A 26356-nucleotide genomic window follows, 5' to 3' on the forward strand; every position below is an offset into this window, starting at 1 on the left:
GAGGGAACCCCTGGCTTCGCCTGATCCACCGCAGTGCTGTCCCCTGCCCCGGGCAGGCCCACTGTCCTGGGGAAGGAGGGGGCAGCCCCCATGACCGGGCCTTGGGCCTAGCAATGAACCCCCTGGTGGTGAGGGAAGGTACTGCCATGGGGTCGCTGTGGGGACAGGGAGTAGGTGCGAGGAGCAGGCTGCACTGGAGGGGCTTTGGGGCCAGTGGGTGAAAGGACGATATAGACAAAACACCCCATGGCTCAGGCCTGACACCCTGAGCAGGTCTGCGTGGCAGGGCACAGAAGGACAAGGCTGCTTGTTCCCTGTGCTGGCAGAGGCACCAATTATTTTTGCTGTCCATAAGCCACCAATGTTTCTTGGTTTGGTGCAAGTTAAAAGTTTAGGACAACCCTAAGCTCAGGGATGACGCGAGTAACACTTCTGGTCTCTCCTACCCTCCTACATATCATGGGATTAGGACATGAGACTGCATGTCTTGTTCTTAAAAGAAGAGGTCAAACAAAAGCAGGTGAAGTAAGGGGAGAGGCATTTAACATGCAGAGCTGTTACTTCACATTCGGAAACGTGTTCATAACCTGCCAGTGTTTGCCAGAGAAGCCCAGCTCCACAGCCATTAGAGGTAGTTTTGCAGGGGATTCACCAATCGGTTGCTCATCCTTGTCCATGTCTGATAATGATAGGATAACCTGTGTTTATTTCACAGAAAGACTTTACTGGCAGTTGCGGCAGGATCCAGGGTCACCCAGACCTTTGAAGTGAGAGAAATGACATCTTGGCCTGAAAAGCAGGAACTGGAAATGACTGTGGGCTACCTGATTTCTAATGGTCTCAGGGAGGGCGTTTTACTGGAGCACAAAGTAGAACACACACACCGTGCAGCTAGAGAACTTGGGCAGGTAAGGCACCTAAATATAAGAGGGTTTGGGAAAACCAGATCCTGCCTGCAGAGACCTTTTTCCCACCTTTATCTCTGTCTCGCAATTTTCAGAGGCTTCCTGGATGCAGTGTCTAAAAGTCTCTGTCTCCCACCTATTTTCCCTGTGTCACAGCTGTGTTAGTTGCTCCATGGCCTTCTGGGCTATTTCTCACTTTTAGATCTGCTGTGGGCTCCCTACTCCAGCCTGGCCATCCCTGCTTCCAAACAGCTCCCTGGCACAAACACGCTTCCTCTCAAGAAAGGAGGGCAGCCACCCAGATAGAGTCAAACACCTGCTGGCTGTCCTGCCTGCTCTCCCTTCTCTTGCCACACCACTTTAGTGAGCCCATATAACACACATAAGATGGCAGCAAACAAAACAGCCATAACTGCTTCCAGAAGGGCCAAAGTCAAGTCCTGTTTATTTGATGTCAAAGATGCAGGTATTGTCTTTTGCTTTTTACCCTGTTGAGCAGAAAGAAGTGCTCTGGCATAAAATTTTGCTTATAAGGAAAGAACAATTGGAGTCTGAGGCATAGAGCTTGTCTGTACTGGTAATTTACTGCAAGGGAAGTGAGCATGTGGATCCCAGGTACTCTGCCCAATTGCATGCACTGGGATGGGATAGCTTCTTCCACTTTAAGAACAGATTATTCAGGCTTCTCCATTTAATTTACACTGAAGGTGTCAGTATGAAGACCTGGCAGGGGATGGTTGATGTTCTGTCAGTTCTCATGCCAGTTTATTTAGCAGTAACTCCTTTGTGTCAACAGGTGTCAAGCATTTATGACTTAAAGGAAGAACACTGCAGGTCCAGAAATCTCCTCCCAGCCTGATGAGGAAGAAAACCACAGCTTGGATCTATCATTTGCTGCTTGCCACCACGACGTCAGCTCAGGGCTGAACTCTCTACCTGTGGCCGGGACCTTAAATGAGCTGACACCAGAAGAGAAAAATACTTTCTCTTAGGTTTAGCAGCAAGTAGCAGCAGCAACGGAAGCAGCAATGAGACACTGTGTATTCCTCACTGTGTTGCTCACCCTGCTGTTGAGCCTTTCGAAAGGTAAGAAACACTATCTTCTGTTCTGGCACTTATCAGGGCAGCTATTCTGTAGCAGTGAATGAATTGCCTACTTTCAGCAGGTGCTGAGAGACTGGAAGTCAGTGGCAATATGCAATTCAGCATGTCTAGATTTTAATTAATTAACAATGAAAAGTGTCACTGCAAGCCAACAGTTTTACTTGTTCACAGAACAATGCAAAATCACTGGTGCTTGTGATTAATCTAATTTAGCCTATTTCAAGAGCAGTTTTCAGGACCTGCACATAAAACCCAGGTAATTCCAGCTCTATTATAGTCATAACAAAGGTGCAACTGTTCCATCCCAGTACCCAGGGAAAGGAGTGCTGTTGCTGGCCTTCCAGTCAGGGGCTCCTTAAACAATTAGTCTGGAAAGTAGCGCCACCTGAGCTGGCTCGCAGAACATTTGCTCCCTTCTGTTGAAATTAATTAACAGGAACTTCACCACCAACTTGGGGGGCAGAGGGTCACACCATGGTCTATTCAAACAGAAGGGCAGATGTCATTCCTTAAGCCACTTACTACTTTCTCTGGCATTGTGACAAACTTGGTAGTTGTGGGCCAGAGCCTCCGCCCAAAATTGCCTGTGCCCAGTATTCAGTGACAAATATGAGGGAGCAAATGCATTAGTAGAAGTAGAGTTAAGGCAACAATATGAAGGGTTCTGAGGTGTCTTGAAGCTGCGAGAGGACAGGAACTCCCAGCTAATATGGAGATAAAATTACAGAGATAAGAGGCAAATGAAGACCTTCACTGATACTATTAAGCTTGCAAATGGTGACAGGCGGTTGTGGGTCTCTGTTGACTATGGTGAGTGAGCATATGTATTTCCAGCAACATCTACAACATGCTACAGACCAATTTTTAACTATAAATTATAAACATAGACCTCTTCAAGGTTGTCGGTTGGTTTTCTGTTTGGAGGCCTGTGGGTGACAGCAAGATGTGAAAAATCTTGACCCAAGAGCTACTGAATGCAACGTGAGTCTTTCACTTACTTGAACCGACTTTGCATCAGAATGGGCATGCCCAGAAACCTCTTTCATTCTAAGCAAACAGTGTAAAAGCTTTGAAAGATATGTCTATTTGAATAGTCCTGGCAGAGATCCTGTCCTGCTCAGCAGCCAGATGTCTCTGTTATTCCATAACCTCGGCTGTAACATCCATTTCTTTATCTCTCTAGTAAACGCCTAAGTCTATTAACACATCTTGTTTCCTTGCACAGAAGGTTGAGTATAAGCAGAGAGCGCCATAAAATAGCTACCTTTGCTCAGGTTTCCTTTGACAAGCCCATCAGCAAGTTTCAATTGCGGCTCATGTGCTCTTCTGTCACCACGGATGCAATTCTTCCTGAGTCCAAAGGGTACTCCTGGACAACTGTTAGCCAGAGCCTCTACAAGGCTAACAGTTGTTGTAGACTAAGGACTAGCCCTGTAAGAGGGTACTGCCCCAACATCCATTTTGAGAAGGCAGTCTAAACCTGTATCAGGAATAGTGTGGCCAGCAGGAGTAGGGAAGTGATCGTGCTCCTGTACTCAGCACTGGTGAGGCCACACCTCAAATACTGTGTTCAGTTCTGGGCCCCTCACTACAAGACATGGAGGTGCTGGAGTGTGTCCAGAGAAGGGCAACAAAGCTGGTGAAGGGTCTGGAAAGCATGTCTTGTGGGGAGCGGCTGAGGGAACTGGGGTGGTTTAGTCTGGAGGAGGCTTAGACGAGACCTTATCGCTCTCTACTTCTCCCAGGTAACAAGTGATAGGAACGGAGGAAATGGCCTCAAATTACACCAGGGGCAGTGTAGATTGGATATTAGGAAAAATTTCTTCACTGAAAGAGTTGTCAAGTATTGGAACAGGCTGCCCAGGGAAGTGGTTGAGTCACCATCCCTGGAGGTATTTAAAAGATACGTAGATGTGGTACTTGGGGACGTGGTTTAGTGGTGGCCTTGGCAGTGTTAGGTTCATGGTTGGACTCGATGACCTTCAACATCTTTTGCAACCTAAATGATTCTGTGATTCTAATACTCCTAAACCATGGCCTGTGGCCAACATAGATTCATATTAGCAGGGTAATAGGAAAAGTGTAAATTTCTTCACATTGATGGGAACAAATAATGCTGCCTGTAGGTGTCAGTGCCCAGTGAAGGCAGAAGCCTTGGCAGAGAACTGGCGCAATTGCTTGTGTTTCCTCTTCACCTAGAGGGCGCTAATTAATGACTTCAGGTGTCTCTTGGATATGCCTCTTTTATGTCTGCTTTATTGATCAGAAGAAAAAAGTTTCTAAAATTTATCTCACTTTGAATTTTCAAAGCTCTACAATGCTCTTGAAAAGCGGGGTCTATTTTTCAAACGTTTCTTGAGATTTGCAATATTTTTTTAATATACCAGCTATAAGAATGTGTTAGTGACAAACATTTTAGCCACAAATAAGTTAATCCTCCAGCTGCGTGCTGTTAATGACTTGGATTAAATTATGATTGCAGCAGCATTAACTCAGAGGAAATATGTTTATTCCTAACTCATGTATTACCTAATTCAGATTAAAGTTAGATTACATGATCCAAACTGGCCATTTGATGGTATCACACATTTATCAGCAAGGCTATTTTATTTTTGTTTTTCTTAATTCTAGACAAAAATACTGCAAAACATTCCTTATATCAAGAGTTAAGAATGGCACAGTTTAAATATAAAATAAACATTCTAAAAATAAACAGATGAAATACTTCAGAAGAGTAAACACTGTAACAAGTAATGCTGAAAACAAAATGTGAGGAAAATTTCCTTCAACTCTTATCTGTTATCAGCCAAGTTTCTCTTAATTCAGAAAGAATTATAACAACGATGGAAAAAAAAAAAGACAAAAAATAATGTATACTGTATTACCGGCATGGAAGTGTAGCCCTGGAAAAAGGGTCTTGATTATACTGATGATAATTTAGCAGAATATGCATTCTTTGAATAAAAATACTCTGCTTTGAATGTCCATTTGAATTTGTTACAACATAGGAGAAGGTGTTAGCAAAGGCAGTCATTCTTCCACTGCTGCTCTGAAAGAGTGCATATCGGGTTTATAATGATGCTTCTCCTGAGAGCATCTTCCACAGCTGCAAAATATCTATATATGCGTATCTTGCAGCAAATACATTATTTGTGGATTTAGCTGAAGTCTAGAGTAGAGTCTGAAGAGTCACTGTGAACATATTAAATGTGGAGTGCAAAGTAACGTAAATCTAATGAAAAAAAGAGCAATGATTTAAGACACATGATGGTAAAAGCACTGCTTGTATATGGGATGAGAAAAGCAAACTGAAATAGCAAGAGAAGGTTGCAAGAGTAGCACAAGGTCAGACTAGAACTCTGCTAGCCCTCAGGCATGACCATATGTGCAAACTGAAGGGGTATCCTTGACTATGCTCTGACAACCAGCAATGGCCCTGCTGTGATGCCTAAGGAAGGCAGAAGGAGCATCCTGAAGGACAACGTCCATGTGCCAGCAACTCAGCATGCTACAATTGACTAGAGGGGGAAGGCAAGAAGGGTACAAAAATGCTCTTGGTGGGAAGGAGCATAAAACCAGGGTGTGGGAGATGGACCACAATGGAAAACATGAAACCTATGAGGGATCATGGCCAGGGAGAGCCCAGAGGCAGGGCAGGGCTGCCCAGGGCTGCGTCTGCTCAGTCCCCCCATGCAGGTCCCTCACTTACCCGCTCAGAGCTTGTCCTGCACACACACACAGAGTTCCCCAAGACATTTCCTCCACCCAACACTAACCAGTGCTATCATCTCTCTTCTTTTCCCTTCATCAGAAAGTGTCCCTGCAGAAACTCCCGATCCTTCTGCAACAACCCAAACAACTTCAGGTAAGGAGCAAAATGCCCTCCGGCAGGCCCTTATGAGGACAGACTGGAGTAACTCATTCCAAGGGAGCTCTGCAGCCCCATGGGCCGGGACGTGTTCTCCTGCCCATGTTTTGCCGAGTTCCTCTTGCAGGGGAGATGCTCCTATGGCTTGTGGGAGCACGGGCAGGGAAGGAGCCAGGGCACACACCAGCATGAGGCTGATTGCCAGGGACAGTGGCTGGAACCACAGAGCAATCCTTTCCATGAATCCTCTGTGCCCCTGCAAGCCATGTCTCAGTGGGGTGCTGGAGAGCCCCCTCCCAGAGGGTCAAAGCTCCTTCTGGGGTCACTGTGAGGATGGGAAGCCTGCCCACCCCCTCAGCTCTTCCTGCATTGTGATCTTGGATGAGCGCATCCTTCCCACTGGCACCCCACTTTCCCATGACACCTGCCCACCATCTGGAAAGATTGGCTGCCTGAGACTTTCTCCTAAATGATATTGGGGAGAAGGTCACTATGGGGAGCGGAGGGTGTGCAGGCTGTGTGCAGTCTGATGGCACCCTCCGCCTGCTCTGGCAGTCAGTGCTGGCTCTGTGGTGCTGCCTTGGGCAGGTGGAGGGAGCTTTCCTGCAGGGAGACACGCGTGTGCCGGTGGCCGAGCGCCTGTGGCCAGCAAGTGCAATTGGGCTGGGGACAATAGACTGCCCGTGTGAGGCATGTGGTCAGGCCCTGGGATCTGGAGGAGAACAGGTCATGGGCACGTCAGACTGCACAGGCATCATGGCCAGGGAGAGCCCAGAGGCAGGGCAGGGCTGCCCAGGGCTGCGTCTGCTCAGTCCCCCCACGCAGGTCCCTCACTTACCCGCTCAGAGCTTGTCCTGCACACACACACAGAGTTCCCCAAGACACTTCCTCCACCCAACACTAACCAGTGCTATCATCTCTCTTCTTTTCCCTTCATCAGAAAGTGTCCCTACAGAAACTCCCGATCCTTCTGCAACAACCCAAACAACTTCAGGTAAGGAGCAAAATGCCCTCCGGCAGGCCCTTATGAGGACAGATTGGAGTAACTCATTCCAAGGGAGCTCTGCAGCCCCATGGGCCGGGACGTGTTCTCCTGCCCATGTTTTGCCGAGTTCCTCTTGCAGGGGAGATGCTCCTATGGCTTGTGGGAGCACGGGCAGGGAAGGAGCCAGGGCACACACCAGCATGAGGCTGATTGCCAGGGACAGTGGCTGGAACCACAGAGCAATCCTTTCCATGAATCCTCTGTGCCCCTGCAAGCCATGTCTCAGTGGGGTGCTGGAGAGCCCCCTCCCAGAGGGTCAAAGCTCCTTCTGGGGTCACTGTGAGGATGGGAAGCCTGCCCACCCCCTCAGCTCTTCCTGCATTGTGATCTTGGATGAGTGCATCCTTCCCACTGGCACCCCACTTTCCCATGACACCTGCCCACCATCTGGAAAGATTGGCTGCCTGAGACTTTCTCCTAAATGATATTGGGGAGAAGGTCACTATGGGGAGCGGAGGGTGTGCAGGCTGTGTGCAGTCTGATGGCACCCTCCGCCTGCTCTGGCAGTCGGTGCTGGCTCTGTGGTGCTGCCTTGGGCAGGTGGAGGGAGCTTTCCTGCAGGGAGACACGCGTGTGCCGGTGGCCGAGCGCCTGTGGCCAGCAAGTGCAATTGGGCTGGGGACAATAGACTGCCCGTGTGAGGCATGTGGTCAGGCCCTGGGATCTGGAGGAGAACAGGTCATGGGCACGTCAGACTGCACAGGCATCATGGCCAGGGAGAGCCCAGAGGCAGGGCAGGGCTGCCCAGGGCTGCGTCTGCTCAGTCCCCCCACGCAGGTCCCTCACTTACCTGCTCAGAGCTTGTCCTGCACACACACACAGAGTTCCCCAAGACATTTCCTCCACCCAACACTAACCAGTGCTATCATCTCTCTTCTTTTCCCTTCATCAGAAAGTGTCCCTACAGAAACTCCCGATCCTTCTGCAACAACCCAAACAACTTCAGGTAAGGAGCAAAATGCCCCCCGGCAGGCCCTTATGAGGACAGATTGGAGTAACTCATTCCAAGGGAGCTCTGCAGCCCCATGGGCCGGGACGTGTTCTCCTGCCCATGTTTTGCCGAGTTCCTCTTGCAGGGGAGATGCTCCTATGGCTTGTGGGAGCACGGGCAGGGAAGGAGCCAGGGCACACACCAGCATGAGGCTGATTGCCAGGGACAGTGGCTGGAACCACAGAGCAATCCCTTCCATGAATCCTCTGTGCCCCTGCAAGCCATGTCTCAGTGGGGTGCTGGAGAGCCCCCTCCCAGAGGGTCAAAGCTCCTTCTGGGGTCACTGTGAGGATGGGAAGCCTGCCCACCCCCTCAGCTCTTCCTGCATTGTGATCTTGGATGAGCGCATCCTTCCCACTGGCACCCCACTTTCCCATGACACCTGCCCACCATCTGGAAAGATTGGCTGCCTGAGACTTTCTCCTAAATGATATTGGGGAGAAGGTCACTATGGGGAGCGGAGGGTGTGCAGGCTGTGTGCAGTCTGATGGCACCCTCCGCCTGCTCTGGCAGTCGGTGCTGGCTCTGTGGTGCTGCCTTGGGCAGGTGGAGGGAGCTTTCCTGCAGGGAGACACGCGTGTGCCGGTGGCCGAGCGCCTGTGGCCAGCAAGTGCAATTGGGCTGGGGACAATAGACTGCCCGTGTGAGGCACGTGGTCAGGCCCTGGGATCTGGAGGAGAACAGGTCATGGGCACGTCAGACTGCACAGGCATCATGGCCAGGGAGAGCCCAGAGGCAGGGCAGGGCTGCCCAGGGCTGCGTCTGCTCAGTCCCCCCACGCAGGTCCCTCACTTACCCGCTCAGAGCTTGTCCTGCACACACACACAGAGTTCCCCAAGACATTTCCTCCACCCAACACTAATCAGTGCTATCACCTCTCTTCTTTTCCCTTCATCAGAAAGTGTCCCTACAGAAACTCCCGATCCTTCTGCAACAACCCAAACAACTTCAGGTAAGGAGCAAAATGCCCTCCGGCAGGCCCTTATGAGGACAGATTGGAGTAACTCATTCCAAGGGAGCTCTGCAGCCCCATGGGCCGGGACGTGTTCTCCTGCCCATGTTTTGCCGAGTTCCTCTTGCAGGGGAGATGCTCCTATGGCTTGTGGGAGCACGGGCAGGGAAGGAGCCAGGGCACACACCAGCATGAGGCTGATTGCCAGGGACAGTGGCTGGAACCACAGAGCAATCCCTTCCATGAATCCTCTGTGCCCCTGCAAGCCATGTCTCAGTGGGGTGCTGGAGAGCCCCCTCCCAGAGGGTCAAAGCTCCTTCTGGGGTCACTGTGAGGATGGGAAGCCTGCCCACCCCCTCAGCTCTTCCTGCATTGTGATCTTGGATGAGCGCATCCTTCCCACTGGCACCCCACTTTCCCATGACACCTGCCCACCATCTGGAAAGATTGGCTGCCTGAGACTTTCTCCTAAATGATATTGGGGAGAAGGTCACTATGGGGAGCGGAGGGTGTGCAGGCTGTGTGCAGTCTGATGGCACCCTCCGCCTGCTCTGGCAGTCGGTGCTGGCTCTGTGGTGCTGCCTTGGGCAGGTGGAGGGAGCTTTCCTGCAGGGAGACACGCGTGTGCCGGTGGCCGAGCGCCTGTGGCCAGCAAGTGCAATTGGGCTGGGGACAATAGACTGCCCGTGTGAGGCATGTGGTCAGGCCCTGGGATCTGGAGGAGAACAGGTCATGGGCACGTCAGACTGCACAGGCATCATGGCCAGGGAGAGCCCAGAGGCAGGGCAGGGCTGCCCAGGGCTGCGTCTGCTCAGTCCCCCCACGCAGGTCCCTCACTTACCTGCTCAGAGCTTGTCCTGCACACACACACAGAGTTCCCCAAGACATTTCCTCCACCCAACACTAACCAGTGCTATCATCTCTCTTCTTTTCCCTTCATCAGAAAGTGTCCCTACAGAAACTCCCGATCTTTCTGCAACAACCACCCAAACAACTTCAGGTAAGGAGCAAAATGCCCCCCGGCAGGCCCTTATGAGGACAGATTGGAGTAACTCATTCCAAGGGAGCTCTGCAGCCCCATGGGCCGGGACGTGTTCTCCTGCCCATGTTTTGCCGAGTTCCTCTTGCAGGGGAGATGCTCCTATGGCTTGTGGGAGCACGGGCAGGGAAGGAGCCAGGGTACACACCAGCATGAGGCTGATTGCCAGGGACAGTGGCTGGAACCACAGAGCAATCCCTTCCATGAATCCTCCATGCCCCTGAAAGCCCCTATCCCACTGGGATATTCCAGGTCAGAGAGAGTGCCCCAGTCAATGCTGTTTCTCCTGTCCACTCTCATCTGCTGGCTTTTGCTGCAAGGGGAATGTGTTGAAGATCTTTTCACAAACTTTGCTGCTTTCTACTTGGGGTGTCTGCCTCTAGAAAAAGTATTTGGTTTCAGTAGGATCTCTGGAAATGCAATATCTGGAGATAAGTCCTCTAGCCAATGAAAGTTCATTATGATTTTTTCTCTCTACTTTTGGAGGGATAAAAGAGTGTTACTGTATTTTTTCCCCATTGTGCTGAAAATCTCTACCTCATCTATGAGAATGTATCTGTGGTTTTAAGTGAAAGAAACCAGGCCGGGTTAAAAATAGAATGTTGTGACTTGGAACAGATCTGGAATTATTATCCTATAGGTAACATATATTGAAATATAACTTTTAGTTACTTATAAACCAATATATTTTTTAAATATTTGTAATATGTAATTTAAAATCCTTACAGAATATTTAATTACTTAGAGAAAGTAGAACTGTCACCATTTTAGGCAAAAAGCATACCCTATAAAAAATTAAATTTGAAATATATTTGAGATAATTGTAATATCCTACTGCTCTCTAAATTTCTTTTTTCTGGTGGATTTGCTCTCACACATTCCTAAGACTTTCCTCTTTCTTATTGCTGTGCATGTTTCCAGGCTAGTCTCTCACAGGATTATTTTCAAGGAAGGATTAGCTGGAAGTTTTCCTGTAGTGCAACTAGTACCTGGGCTGGCTCTGGACAGAGGCATAAGCCACAGGATGCTCTGGGTACACAGAAGATGCTGTGAGGGCGGAAACAAGGACTATGCCCTGGTCTTGGGGTAGCAATGACAAGCCTGGCATTGAGGGAGAGGAAGAGATGTGAGGAGCCTGCAGAGCTTTTGGACAGAGAAAATTTGCAGGGAGAGAGCAAATTAAGTGAAGAGAGAGTTTGCGAGAGAAGAGATATCCCAGGCAGGCATGCAGAGTAAATCACTCTGAGCAACAGACTGCAGTAAATAAGGGCAAGGCACTGGCTAGAGTACAGGGCAAGGTAGAAGCAGGATTGGGAAAGGTTTTGAGGCATCATACCATGTTGCCTTCGATGGCCTCAGCATAACCATGCTTATATAGTAATATTTTTCATAGAAATCCTGACATCAATATCTTTCATCTTTGTGTCAGGGAACTTTTGCAACCCAGACCCTTGTGGACAAAAATTGGCTACGTGCATTGCTTTAAATAGCACTTTTACCTGCCAGTGCCAATATGGATTCTACTACAGCAACAAGGATTGTCACAGAGGTGAGTTGCAGAAGGGCAATCTATATTTTTAGTTACTTCACAGCTAACTGCTCTGGTGAATTTTTCTTGCCATATCTCTTGTTCTCATGTTATAACTGAAAACATAATCAGTCTGGGAAAGTGACTGCTGAATAATGCCTTGCTTTGCAGACAGCCACTGCTACAATGACCTAGATTGTTATCTCACAAAACAGTAACAGCCAAAATTGTTAGGAAAAGAAAAAATATGCTAGGAAAAGAACATGAGTTCTCTGTCAGGGGTGCTGGAGATTAAAATGAGTGAAGAGCAGGAAAAAATGCAAGTGTAAACCTGACATCAGTATTAATGGCCAGGATTTAAAAAGGCACAAACACTTGAAGACCTCTGAACAACCAGCTTGATACTAAACACTCATCGCAGTCCTGTTGAACTGTGTCTCTGAGATGCTGCTAACGGCAAAGCATGTGAGCAAATGGGGCTTCTTGTTTAAGTGCCAGCAGGCAGGATTCTCAAATTTACTTGTGAGCCTAAAGAAGCAGGTAGATCCTGAATCACTTTCTCAGATATGGTGAACTATGTTAGCTGCTTAGTGGCTGCAACTGCAAATCTGAAGTCCTTAACAAAGATATTTTCTCATTAAATGCTGTAACACCTGAGAATGGAGTCTTGTTAGCTTCAGGACATGCTTACAGTTTAATGTTATTTAGTTGCATAGTCTGGCCAGTGTGGTCGAGCTCAGGATCATGTCTGCTTCCCAGGTAGACAGAGTACATCCCCCATTGTGGCTGAATTGATTGAGCAAACGTTTGCCTCCTACTGATTCCTCCAGTATATGAAAAATAGTGCTGATTGATTTCTGCATTGTATTTCCCCATCTCTGAAGGAGAAGTCCAAGGTGAAACCTGACTTTGTTGAATGCTTTCTAATTAATTCATAATCTCTGTTCTCATTCCAGGGAAACTATTCCCAGGGGTCATTACACTGGAAGGACTTTACAGTAATAGTGTTCAAATTTTAAATTCTGTGCAGTATGAAGAGGTGTACCAAAATGTAACAAAGTTTGTGAGTGACAATTTTTTAAACCTTTCCTGTATATTTAATGTTTTTCTGAATATCATGCAGACAGAGGGGATACATGCTGCCTTTAATATGGAGCTTAGGATAGTTTAACTTGAGAAATCTACTTCTTTCAAAGAACACTTCACACTAGTTTTGACCAATTCATAAAAGACTTGAATTTTGCCCTCAGATGAGTACAAAGTGGAGGGATGAAATAAGTAATATCTGCATTTTTAGTGCCACTTCTATTCTGGAAAGTTTTCACAGAAATTGTGTCTTTCACATCCCCTCTCCAGAAACCATGGGGCTGAGCGAAGTTTTCCAACCCATTTAGTTTCTGATCTCTGCTGTTTGCTGAGGGCTCAATAATACTAGTGGTATGAATAAAAATTTAAAAGTATAGGTTTTTTTTTTAAAGAAAGCTATCATTTCCACACAGCACAAACTTTCAGAATGGCTCTCAACCTGTGTCTAAATACCTAAACAATAATCTTCTGCATAAGCATACCGGTGTTAGTATTTTAATGCTATTAGTGAAATAGATATTACACATTTTGAGCATTCCATGATTATAGATAAAATCTTGTAATGGATTTCTTGGAGAAAAAAGATGAACAGTTTAATTTATACCACCATATTGGACAAGTGTATTTGCTTATGTCGCTTTCAAGAAGTAAGGAAGAAGAGGTATGCACCTCTACTTGCGAGCTGATCAAAAATATTAACTAAATATTATTAATAAAAATTATTATCAAAATCTTCATGTTATTATATTTCTTCCTATGAATGTTTTATCAGAAAGTAACAAAAAATTGTCCCTCCAGAATGTTAAAAAATATTTTCCTCAATTTTTTTGTCCAACATTTTTTCATGACATGGCTACAGAAGTGCATGATGTGCAGCAGTAAAATAGATATGTAATAGTAAGCAAAAGTGAAAGTAGCATAGAAAATAATTTTTATTTTATTTCAAAGGAGGATAGTTTGTCTTTCATTTCAGTTGACTTAGACATCTTATCCTTTTCTCATGGTGCCTCCTGCTTGCACGGCAGTTGGAGGCAGCTGCCTCTACCAGTTGTTCCCTGCTTCACACAGGATGAGGGAGAGGGTTGACTTTTCTACTGACCCCATCCAACCCCCAGTGCTTTCACCAGTGCTGTGCTTCTCCCCACAAGATCAACCCCTGATGATCCCACTTCACTGCATCTTAGGGACACATGCCATCTGTAAGGATGCCTACTTCTCCCTCTTCCCTCTACTTGTCCATAGGTTGGTACCACAGAGACGTCCTTCTAAGTGATGAGTCTGCAAGGGAGTATCTGTAGCTAGCTATCCAGCCAGTCAACCTTAATGCACTGCCTGATATTTGACATTCAACTCCTGTCTCTCCATCCCTTCACTGCTCTCCTGTATTCCCTGTTTTACAGAATCACCCCACCATTCCTCTTCTGCAGTACCTTGCACAGTGGTTGTGACAGATGAGCTTGCTTTATTTGTGCCTATAGCAGCATATTCTGGATTAAAACTTTACAGCTGCTTCATGTGATTTTGGTCTATGTTTCTGCTTGCCTTTAACTCTAGTTCATTTATCTTTTACAGTTTAAGAATGCCTTCATCTCTTTATCGGACTTTAAACAGACTGTCATTGTGAAAATTCAGTAAGTTTGCCAGTTTGGTTTTTGCTCAGTGTGTGTTTCCCACACACCTCATTTTAATCTGTTTCCTATGGAGTACTCAGTTCAAGAAAGCATATAGTATGAGTTCATTTCAGTACACCTCCTGTTAAATGAGAGCATTCTTCTTGTATTTTTAAAGTCTGTGGCATGTTGGAACCATTTTTACCCCATGCTTCAGGGTGGGATCTCCACGTCATGCCTGGATGATGTCACAGGCTGATGCGAGCATGTAAAAGTTAGGGTTTAACAGATTAGGTCCTCCACACTGCAGTCGGCTTGAGGTTAGTCCAGTAAAAAAATATCAGTTGTGTGCCAAGAGCATATGAAGGCATGATGAAGTCCATCAGCCTCTGCTTATCAGCTACCTATTTGTATCTGGATCTACTGGAAAGATGGCCATTAATGTATTCCGGAGCAAGACTTGAACTCATTTTCAGGTGTCTTAACAAATACCTACATTGTGGGATGAAGGAAGCTAGGGGAGAGAGGGACCTTTGACAGAAATCTTCTCTTGCCTTTGCATCTAGCTTGCTACCCATATGGATTATATGAGACTTTAAAATGATGCTATCTGTACTTTTCAGACCGCAAGAAGAAAGCAGAGCTTCTCTTCGAATGAAAGTAACAGTGGCAAACCTGTTTATGGAGAACACAACGGTGGAAAATGAGACAGTTAATTCTGCAATAAAGGCTGCAGAAGAAAAGTCACCCTATGTCTCTGACTACTCATGTAAGTAATTCCTTACTGTGGAAGTAAATAATCAGTAGAAACAGAGATTCCTATCTTCAAAGCTGGTTGGAACATTTCTGTGTGCAGCAAAGCCCATCAGAGCATAAGCCTTGTTGAGGTTAAGGAGCTGAATGTTCAATCTTAGGTAATTTTGAAGACTCAACAATTCAGTGCTGGGCTTTTTTGTCTTGTTAAGGCTTTCTACTTCCTGTGGAAAGAGGGGAGGAAAATACTTATTCCCAGGTAAGCACTGGCATGTTTTTAACCTGCTGAGTGTTAAGTGGCTGGAAAATCAGGACAAAATACATACAGACATATACTGTGCTTCTGAGAATAAGCCAATGTTTTACTGGCAAAATAGGATGGAACTCTTTTTAGACTTCTTCCGTAATTAAACATGGTAACTGAAATGAGGCCTCACCAATTAGGTGCTGAGCTAAGTGATTCATTGGTCTAAACCGGTAAAGTCTTGCATTACTAAAAGTGGAATACTCAGAGAATGATTTTCAAAATAAAATTTGGATTTTTTTCTCTCTTTTAAAAAATATGCTCCTATTCTGAAATCAGCTGTCGTAAAAGGCATAGCTAAGAATTAAAGGAGTCCGTTTCACAGCTTGTAGCCTGATTTGGTCTATGAAGGTGACTGTATCCACCTCAACCATGACATTTCCTGTGTGATAGTCCTAAAAGTAAGGGAGAAATAGAAAAAACCTGAGAGTTCACAAAGCACCAGTGCAATCACATCCCCGTACTGCATGCCACCCATTAAGCTTTGTAAACCTTTGCCACCACTGGGACAAGGATCTAAAGAGCAACATGCTGAGCAAACAGCATACTAATATTGCTAAAGGAAGCAAGCTACATGCTCATAAACATTTTTGTCTGTGTAGAACTCTATGGGATCTGGGTCTCCCAATTCAGTTGTAGAAAAAACCTAAGGGAATAGTGCTAGGGGTTTTCTATAGATTTTTAAAGGTGAGCCAGAAAGTCAGTGTTCAGAATATGAACTTATGGGTAGAATTTCCCTCTTCATCGTCTGGTGGACAGAAAGGTTTGGAGACAGTTGTAGGAGGCTGAGAAACAGAACATCAGAAGATGGGATGGAAACAGGACCTTAACTAGTAAAGCTCAAGTGAAAAGAAAGGGCTGGTCCAAATGCCTACAGTACTGATGTTCCAAAAAAAGGACTTAAAAGTTTTTTTCAGAATTGTTATATAATTGGTTTATGATTTACTGAGCAAGCACACCGCTTTCTATGAAATGATATTATTAGTATTCAGTTTTCTTCCTGACTGTTTCTCTTTTAAAGCTACAACCTATTGTGAAGTTTTTAATTGTGATACCCAAACCACACACTGCAAAGAAAATGTGTTTCCAAAATGCATATGCAAAAATGGTTTATCAAAGACAGAATGGGATGATCGTTCTTGTTCAGGTAAGAACTTTGCTACTTCATCTAGCCCTGAAAGACTGGCCTGGTTATTCCCTGTCTCAGTCCCTATTTGAAAAGGGTGCTCTGCAAACGTGCCGACTTCTAAAAATCGGGGAATGTGTTTCTTATTAAGAAAGTCATAGACACACATTCTCACATTTCATTTTAAACACATCCCTAATTCTATTCCAGTAGAATACACTACTAAAACCTGAGAAAATTATCACTGAAATCAGTGAGTGGGCAACTCTTTAAATGCATTGTTGAACTCTTGGTAAGAATTGAAACCTAAACAGGTAAAGGATGGAACAAATTGAATCCTATATTCACAGCCTTCTCCACTAGGACATATTTTGGGAATAAATTCTACATGCTACCTGGAGGCAACTACAGGGACACTGACAGAGCTGGAAGTCTCATGATGCACTACAGTGATCTGTTAAAGCTCTGACCCTTCTTGGTGGTTCTGGGATTGCGTTACCTGTGTTTATACAGGTTTTTGTGGGAAGAATGATTTATGTTATTTTTAGGAACTGTTAGTTTTGGGGGGTTTATTTGCCTGTTGGTTTTGAATCTTTTAATGAGTATTCTATATTTTTAGTTATCCTCCACATCCCTGAGATGTACCTTATTTTCTTCTTATGAAAACTACAATTTGCACACTACAGAAAAAAAAAAAAGCCTAAGATACGAGGTTTTAAGAAAAACAACAAATACTGCAAGCACTTATGATAAAATCATGAAAGCTGGCTACAATAAAGGCCAGTGAGATGTGAACCAGTGTAGGCCTTTGTGGCCCCTAACCTGTCTAAATCTGCTCCAGTTTTAGATCAGTTGCAATACAAAAGATCTGCTGTGAGATCAAACTGCAGGTCATTGCTTGCCTATGTAAGATGCAGCCTAGCCAGATTTCCGTTCTAATGAAGCTGGATGGTTTAAACAAAGACTGTTTACTTTTAATTTTGTGCTTTTGTATTTCAGTTTCTGTTTTACATAGGTATAGCCCTAAAAAAGCCATTCTGGTGCTTTGAAGCACAAGAAAGTTGTGTGTGTGTACAGTGCAATTAAAAAAAAAATGGGGGCAGAATTTCCTCTGGTGTGATTTTTTAGGGCTATCTTCAATTCAGTCTGTATTTTTTCCCTTTGAAAATACAGATTGTAGTGAAGACTGTTCTGCAGAAGAAAATGAGTACTGTGCAAAGGAAAAAGGGGTTCCAGTGTGCAAATGCTTACCTAACTTTGAAAAGAAGAATGCAAAATGTGTATCGTGAGTACTCAGCTTTTTCTTGCTTTCCTGTGTTCTAGGCAAAGATAGGGGAGAAGAACATCTAACATGGGGTCGCCTTCAGTCTAGAAAAACAGGCTGCAGCTATGTGAATCAGAGAGGTGCCTAAGGTGGTTAGCAGGTGGACAAATTCCCATGGTGTCACAAGTCATGGCTTTTTAACTGCTTGGCATTAGCCATTGGTGTCAGTCGTAATAACTCAGAGGAAAATGATGGAGAACCAAGATCATCTGTGAGTCAGTAAAGAGGCTAAACTACTTCATGCTTATTTTATGGGTTGCCCACATAAAGATTAAACTATTCTCGCAGAGTATTTGGGCCATGGGAACTGGTATGCTGAAGCATTTAGTAAGCAACAGGCATTAGAGCAAGACTTGCCTCAAATCCCTGGAAAGATTGCACTGATATCAGTGGGGACTCTGTTTCCTGATGACTTTCAGACCTATGTTATTTCATCTTGGGTTTCTGTCTGGGGGAATTTCTGTCAGCTCCAGATCAGAACAAAGCAGTGTTGTTTGATGGTGAAGGTGAATAGGTGATTGGTTGTGCTCTGCTCCCATTGATAAGCAGAGGGACCTTACTACCCATATCCATTAATTGAGCTCTTTTTGTAGTTATTGCTGCTACACACTGAACACTTCCTATCATAAAGACAATATATTTTAAATATGAGAAACTAGTTAGGAAGGAAGATAAAGAGATGCCAGTCATTATAGACCTTATACTGAGGCTTTTGATAAAGACAGTAGGTAGCAATTCCGAGTGGTTCAGAGGTATAAGGTTTAGTTTTTTGGAGAAATTAGGCTCTTTTAACATTTTTCAGGCTGAGAACTTGAAACTTTGAGTGCCCAGCTCACCAATCATTCTAAAAATCTCGGGTGGTTTTACCCTAACAATGAAACTAAACAATTCAATATTAAGATAGCATTAAAGAGGAAAACTGTTTGCAGTGAAATTGTAGATAAAAGGTGGAAATATAGTATATATTTGCAGAGAAATTGCTCATAAAAAGTGGAAATCTTTTGTGATCATCTTGTTAATGACATTCTCCTTTTCTTTCTCTCCCCTTTTTTCTCTCATCTAGTTGTTCAGTGGGCTACTCTGGAGAGAACTGCAAGAACAGTAAGTACAAAAATTTCTGATTTTTAATTACATCATGGAAAAATATCCAGTAATGTTTAATATGGCTGAGATAACAAAAATAACAAGTAATAGCTTTTAGGGGTGCCACTGTCCTGTATTGATAGCAGGAAAATGTTAGAAAAAAAAAAAAAAGAGATAAATTCCACTGTTGCCTGGAAAGAAAAATCCTCTTGAAACTCATGTTCAGACAGTAGCATTTCCTCTAATGACCTCTGCATTAAGCCTAGTAGTTTTTAGTCAAACACAGGTTATTTGATGGAAAAACATTTAGTCCTTATCTAAAGACATGCAATGCTGAACTCAGCACCACTAATGGATTAGTTTCTCCTGTAGTTACTCACTCCCTCTATTAAAATGTCAGTGGATTACTGTCATTAGAAAGGTTTCTGCTTTAATATCCAATCACTAGTTCTTTTTTGTGCTTTACCTTGCAAGCAACACTGCATAGTATCCGGTATTCTATACTAGTGAAGAGGTGATGGTCCCAACTGTGTTGTTCCGTAATTGTAATCATCTGGACAAGTTAACCAGACTGCTCTTCCAAAGCTTCTTCCCTTTTCTGAGTCAGTTTTGCAGCTGTTCTCTGCACCTTATCCAGTTTCCACCATTGTATAAATTAGGAGAGGACATTTTTCATGCCTTTTAGCATTTGCATGTGCCTAAACTCAGAACATTTAATACAGTCAAAGGCAGGTTCAAAAATGAACGGTTATGGTTCATCACTTCTCAGAACTCTTTTGGCTTTATCTGAGCAAAAGGTGTATATCCTCATGTGGCCCTTTGGAGTCTCACACTGCTGCATTCTTAAACTTATACATGTTTAACATACCTGTGTCGGCAGCTATGAGATCTTCAAGGGTTTTCTTCTGGTTTTGCCTAAAAGTTTTTGAGATTGGCTAATGGTGGCTGTAGTGCAGCACAGACAATCTTGCCAGGTGTTAACGTTTGGCAGGAAGGATATTATTCATCATACGGAACATATTTTTCTAGGGAAAGTTTTGGGGATTTTAAGGCATTTTCATAAAGCAAATGGAAATGTTAAGTTGCCACAAAATCAACACATTGTGAATTTAAACATGAAGTTGGGACATGTTAATAATAAACACCATTAATATCCTCATCTTCTCCATATGGCACTTGGTGGGTACTGATGTAAAAAGTTTGCTGAGAATAATCAAGGATACATTACATATGTGTTTGACATAACATTCTTTTGAGAAATCATATTCCACGTTGTCTCACTGTATGCTCCTATGATTAAATGTGCTGAATTGTTCTTCTGGTCATGGCACAGTTGGTGTTTTCTTGTTGTGTATCTTCAGTATAGGCATTTAGTATACTGAATGGCAGACTCATAAATCCAGACTGGGATCTTCAAGTAGCTGTCACCAGTAAAGTTGGGTAGCTCAAGAGACTGTCTTAATCTTCACACCCTTATCTTGAAATTATGCCCTGCAGGACACAATTCTTCTATTTTTTTTTCCATGGCTAGGCAGAGCTAGGACCAGTTTTTAGTAGCAATTCCGTTCACAGCTGAACGAAGATATACAGAATCCCTGTTCTCCTCCATTAGTTATTCTGGTTCTGCAGCAAGATCAGTGAAAATGAATGTTCCTTGCCAAACATTTATTCAGATATGGGGTATTTATGCAGTGTTCATAGCGACAGATAATAGACATCCCAAATCAGGGTGCCTTATGTGCCTAAAGCATGGAAAGAGCTTATTTGACACCTAACTACATATTTTAACAGCAATAATAGTTTAAGCAACCCCTATGCCCTCCCAGTTGTTCTTGTCCCTCAGCTATACTGGAACAACTATGTGTGAAGCCATTCAGTGCATGGGCTTAGGAACCTGAGCTGGGATCAAAATAGTGATCCTGAAGAGATGGTCTTCAATGCAGACAATTTTCTTCATTTACATCTTTCTGTGTCCAAAGGCGGTTGTACTGAGACAACACCAGGAGCCTGGGAATGAATATAATCCTTTTCCTTTTCCTTCTCCTCTCCTCTCCTCTCCTCTCCCCTCCCCTCCCCTCCCCTCCTTTCTCTCTCTCTTTCTCTTCCTTCCTTCCATCCCTCCTCCCTTCCTCCCTTCCTTCCTTTCCTTCCCCCATTTCCTTCCTTCCTTTCCTTCTTTCTCTCTGTCTTTCTCTCTCTTTCAATCTTGAGACATGACTTGGTTTGCAATATTTACCATGAGTTTTCAGTTGGTGTTTCTTGTTTGGTTTTTTCCAGATAGTGAACTCATCCTTATAATAGTGGGTACAGTGTTTGGAGCAATTATCCTGATTCTAGTGATAGTGATCACTATTGTTTCAGTAAGGTAAGATTATTTCTGAGGATTGAATAGAAGCTGCATTGCTGCAGGTTCCTGGAAAACTAAACAGAAATTTAGAGAGGGGCAGGGCTGTGAATGTGGTTGCATACCTAGTTGGGGAGACAAGTTCATTTAAGTCATATAGCCATTAAAATTTGGTTTTGCCTATGTGCTCTCCCCAGAAGTATTTATTCTCCTGCTATGAATCTGAGCATGAAAGCTTCAGCCAAGTCCTTCAAAATACACACCTGACCATTAATCTTAATCCTGACCTAGCCAGTACTGATATGGCATCTGGATGAATCTGAAGAAGGATGCTTATATCAGAAGACTGTGTGGTCAAAATTCACACGCTCTGCAGCTTGCCTTGCTGGCACCTCAGCTGAAGGCCTAGCATGCCCCTTTCAGCTCAATACAGGTGGCATTTCCAGCTAAACATCTTTTTAAAGCTTGCTATTCCTGGTGTACTGGCAAATTCCCAATTGCAATTGCACCTCCTCACTTCTCTCCACACAATAAAATATAAAAACACTCAAGCAGCTCCTCTGCCTTTGCCTTCAGTGCTGCCCATGTAAAGATGCCTACAAGACCACCCGTAGCAGGCATAACCTGGCAGCTGGTGCACAAGCTGGTGCTCTGTGTGTGTGTGCGATGTATGGACTTGTGATCACAGGCAATTCAAATGTATCATTTGAGTGTCCAGCTTTGGCTGCAGGCACAAAAGCAACTTTTCTTAACTGGGCCTAATGAGTGCCTCATTTCTTCATCTGAATAGACAGTTAGAGCTAATGGTGGTCAAGGAAATTCCTTCACTCTAGGAACTAGTGAAAGAGGTCAAAGTCCCCCTTGTCTCTCTAGCAGCTTATCCCCATCTATGGTAAGAGATGCCAAATTTTGCACTCTGTCAATGATAACAAGGGTTTTGCAATAGGTGTGCTAGAAAAATCTGGTGCATGTTTCAGAATAGGACTGAGCATTCAAAATAAGGTGGGAGTGGACAACTCAGTAAGTTAGGCTTACTCAGTAAGTATGACACACCAAAAGGTCTTTTAAAACCTCCTTTGTTCTTTCATTTCCTCTGAAGAGCCAAACACAAACAAGATCCAGAGAAGAAGAAACTGATAAAGTCAGGATATGCCAACCCAAATACCTCTGATGATAGACAGACAACGATGTTCCCCAGAGTCCAGACCACTTCAGGCCACGCGAACCCAGGATATCAGCCAAACAACCCATATGAGATGCGTTCCTCAAACAGACGTCGTTTTCCGGAGAGGGATTATGATGATATGGTAAGTAGTTCACACAGACCTATGGGAGTTGCATTCCTGAACTATAGTGTTGTAGGCTACAGACATTATTGGAACCTAAATGCCATTCTGTCCATCCTCCCTTGATCAAGAAGGCCAAAGCAGTATAAAGGCAACCAAACAACTGTAGCTGCAGCTGAAAAAAGATTCCCTAATAAAAAGACCACTGCTCATCTTATGAAGACATTTCTACAGCCCCAGTAGTCATCTTTGGGTCACCAGAGGGATATGTGAAAAGCAAGGGTTAAAGCAACAGTTTGGCTGCCCAGTGGTCTGCTGTGTCATACGACATTTGCCTGCATTAAATGAACACATCCTTCAGCACAGGCACGCGTGTGAGCATCACAGCCTGCAACAACCTGTGCTTCTTTTAAGCCAGCTGTAGTGTCAATAGGTGCTGCAGTGGCACTTCCAGGTCACAGCCTCATACAAGACTCACAGTCAGCTTAAGCTGGCACAGATGCCCAGAGGCTCAGTGTCCTCCCTGCTGCTCTGCCACTGCCTAGTTCACAGCAAGAACTTCTGCAGTTGCTGCAGCATTGCAAAGGGGTAAAGTGCCATGAAAAAGCTAGTGTAGCTCTTGCGTTGAAATAGCCCAGCGGAGCCTGTTCAGCAGAAGCATGTCATTAGCTGGAAGGTCTGTTCAGAAAAAGCTGCCTGTTTTATTCTTGAACTCTGCAAGGGAGCTGTGGGAGGGAGCAGGGGCTTGAGAATTGCTACACTGTGATACGATTGATTTGCTGGGTTCTGCATGCATCTAGTAAATGGGAAGCATGTTGTCCATTCAAAACTCATGTAAATGACATTTTATCTCCACCTCTGCAGTGCAAAAAGTTGTTTAGGGAAGAAAATCTGTTTAATTGTAATACACTTACATGTTTTGCAAAATTGAGGCCTAATCCGTGATAAAAGCAACACAGAAACCTTATATTTAAAAAACAAAACCACCCCGCTTTTAAGAAGCTGCCAGTTAAGAGAAGAAAAACATCTATTTAGTTATTTGATTGATGAGATTCACATGGATTTTGCCATTTCTCACTTTCCGAAGATGTCAACTTTTCACTGATTAAAATCTGCCTGTAAAATACATTTGATTTTCCTTGAGGGCTATTGGGTCACTTAGAGAGAGGGTTACCATGTGCTGAACTCTTCTGAGAAAGGAGCTTTCTGACACAGAGACTCTTTCTTTTCTTGTCCAAATTCTCTGTAGTATGAAATATCACGGGAGCCTGAGGGCTTCAGGGTGAGATACTAAGTAACCAGAGCAGTAGAAGGATGGACAACCACTGCGACAATGGGTCAGATAAGTTCCACAGCCTCTCACCAATGCAGTTACTTCAGCAGAAGAGACAACAAAGTCCATAACTGCAGATTCTCTGAAGATTTTCTAAAGTAAGACCCCTGCTTGCAAGATATCACGGGCAACTCTCTGAAATAAGGGAAAATGAAGCAGAGAACAGGAAGAAGAAGAGGACTTTTAAAAGAACTAATGGACTCCAATAAACATTGGACTTCTTTCAGGAGGCCAGTATATTGGCAAGAGAGTGAACGTAGACAAGATACCAGGATTTTAACCCTGCTGTTTTTCAGTTCTTCTGGAAGATGGTCCGGGCAATATATGTAATGCTGAAAAATGTCAGCACCCAGAGCTTTACCTGTGTTTGTGCTCACGCCATTTCAACTACGGGCAGTCTGCATGGCTTTGGGCAGATGAAAGCAAGACCAAAACTGTGCTTTATGAGAACCTAACTTGTTTCTCTTCACTGTATCAAATATAGTCTTATTCCTCTCTTCAACCCCCCAATATTTCCTTCTGAAAACATTCAGTTCAGTTCTCTGCTGGCATGCATTGTGTGAGACAATGGTACCTGCCTGACCTTTTATACAGCCTTCCTTCCCAATACAATGACAAGAGACAATATCTTCAAACAAATACTATTGTTCTCCATCTTGTGCAACTACATTGATTTTTATATTCTCAGCTCCTGTGGAAAGTGTTAGCATTTTTTTCTCTTGAACTCTTTATATTTTGTTTGAATCATCTTAAGTATTTTTGTTTTTAATTTCTTACTCCCAATAAATCCACCTGTAAAAGAATCCACATTTTACTGTATTTTACTGAGTGTACATTATCTATTGACTAACACTTCCTTATATCTAAAAAAAATATATGCACAAATATGTACATATATTTATAGAGTAAGTTAATTTAAACCATCATTTAATTCCGTGTTATATTTTGTGTTTTGGTTTTTATATATGCAGATTAACTTTTCCTAGTAAATATTATCATTTCTCAGTACCAAGGCTTTCTTATATTGCCGCCCAGTGCATTTCAAAGGCTGCTACAGCTATTCTGTACTGAAAGGACAAAGTCTCAGATATTTCACTTCCGTTTGGCTATTAGCAATGTGTGATTCTGTCAGGAAATGCTATCATGGAAAATAGCTCTTTGCGGTGTTTTATGACTGCCGCTGCTTGCCCTATGCTTTGTTTCAGCTGCCCATCCTTCAAAATTTAGCTGGGCATTGGAAAAAGAGCCGAGTGCGACCCTCACCTCTCAGTGTGAGAGAGGAGGTGCCTGCAGGCAGGGTAAGATGTTTCAGAGAACAGCCACAACTTGTTTCACATCCTGGGATCTCCCCTCTGTCTGCTCCCCCAAGATACAGCGCATCCTGCTGGCACGTGACCTGCAGAGGAGGTTGGAAGATGGTGCCACTCAGGTGTGCCACCTACTTTTGTCCTGACCAAAAATTACACTAGAGAGACTGCTTGGCACATCTGCAGAGGGTGTACTAAAAAATACTGAATGAGTCGGGGACAGAGATTTGCATGGTGATAACACATACTTGTGTGGGAGTATTGGGTTTGCTGAAGTCACATGCCATTCCTCATTTATCTGGATACATCTGAGCTTATTCAAGCGATGTGAGTCGGTAGGGGAAAGGTATGGTGCAGTGGGTGGCTGTGGGGTAAGAGCCTGGGCCTGGGCAGCTGCCATAGAGGAGCTGTCACACGGTAACATGACGGGACAGTAGGATAAGGATGGGCTTAATCAGGCCTGCTGGATCTTGTGCTGTTCACACTGGTTAGGCCAGAAAACAGCCTCAAAAATGAAATATAAAACCCTGCATCCGAACAGTCCCCAGCAAAGCCCAGCATTCAAAATGGCATGTGAAAGGCAGCACCTTTCAGTCCTGAAATCAGGGAGCATTTTAAATTTTTCTGTTTACCTGCTGGTGAAAATCAGTCCTTGTTTCCTTTATGAGACAAGTAAGAGTGAGCAATGAAGCTAGGACACCATTGCAGTCCCGAGGGCTTGACTTTTCACTTCTTGTGTACTTCCTTCAACTTTAATGGCTTGATGTTTTCAAGGTGAACGATAGCACTCCTTCAAACAGGAGGAATACAGGTAGGAACAAAGGAGCCTCTCCTCTAGCAGGAAGCGCTCCCCTTCTCACAAGGAATGGCTTCCTCAACAGCAACCCCCGGTACGGAGAGCTTTTAGGGAAAGCCAGGTGAGTGTTGAAAGGGTTCAGGCAGATGCCCTGGTGAACATCACTGTCCCTGGATGGTTTTGGAGAGACCACCTTGGCTTCATCCCAGGCTCAGGAGGGTGACTGGACCCTGGCACAACCCAGGGGCAGAGGATCCTACTTGAAATTTGGAGTTCATTAGCCCAGGGCCAAAAACCACAGAAAGGCAAGCGAGGCAAGCCTAGCACTGCCTCGTTCATCTGCCGCTCCTGTGAGAGGAGGACTGTCATTTGTCAAGTCTGGCAATTGCAAAGTCATCAACTGCTATTTTTCCCCAGTTTTTCTACCCTTTGCCTTTTTTTTTTTTTTAGTTCTTTTTTTAAGCCAGTAACGCTCACTGTTTCAAAGCCTTCTGTCTGGGGTTTGCAGATGGAGCAGCTTTGCTTATTAAGGATTCCCAGGAAGATTAAAATAACTTCTCCAAGGTTTTGGA

The 26356-nt window shown here is 44.3% G+C and overlaps 1 protein-coding gene across 1 annotated transcript; it reads left to right on the forward strand.

Moving 5' to 3' along the window:
* Positions 1-1704: 1704 nt before the first annotated feature.
* Positions 1705-24579, forward strand: MUC13 (mucin 13, cell surface associated). Its single transcript, XM_064453237.1, has 13 exons — positions 1705-1991; positions 6818-6871; positions 9809-9865; positions 11334-11453; positions 12389-12495; positions 14091-14149; positions 14752-14897; positions 16207-16332; positions 17485-17596; positions 18699-18736; positions 20996-21083; positions 22162-22369; positions 23598-24579. Exons 1-13 carry the CDS (start codon positions 1934-1936, stop codon positions 23640-23642), a joined length of 1218 nt encoding a protein of 405 aa, XP_064309307.1. The 5' UTR covers positions 1705-1933; the 3' UTR covers positions 23643-24579.
* The last annotated feature ends 1777 nt before the right edge of the window (positions 24580-26356 follow it).

Source organism: Phalacrocorax carbo, chromosome 5, assembly GCF_963921805.1.
Source record: "Phalacrocorax carbo chromosome 5, bPhaCar2.1, whole genome shotgun sequence".
In the NCBI taxonomy this organism is placed as follows: Eukaryota; Metazoa; Chordata; class Aves; order Suliformes; family Phalacrocoracidae; genus Phalacrocorax; species Phalacrocorax carbo.

Coding starts and splice junctions, on each gene's coding strand:
- MUC13 (XM_064453237.1), top strand. CDS start 1,934: ATGAGACACTGTGTATTCCTCACTGTGTTGCTCACCCTGCTGTTGAGC. Junction 6,872..9,808: donor AACAACCCAAACAACTTCAG/GTAAGGAGCAAA, acceptor TCCCTTCATCAG/AAAGTGTCCCTACAGAAACT. Junction 21,084..22,161: donor ATCACTATTGTTTCAGTAAG/GTAAGATTATTT, acceptor TTTCCTCTGAAG/AGCCAAACACAAACAAGATC.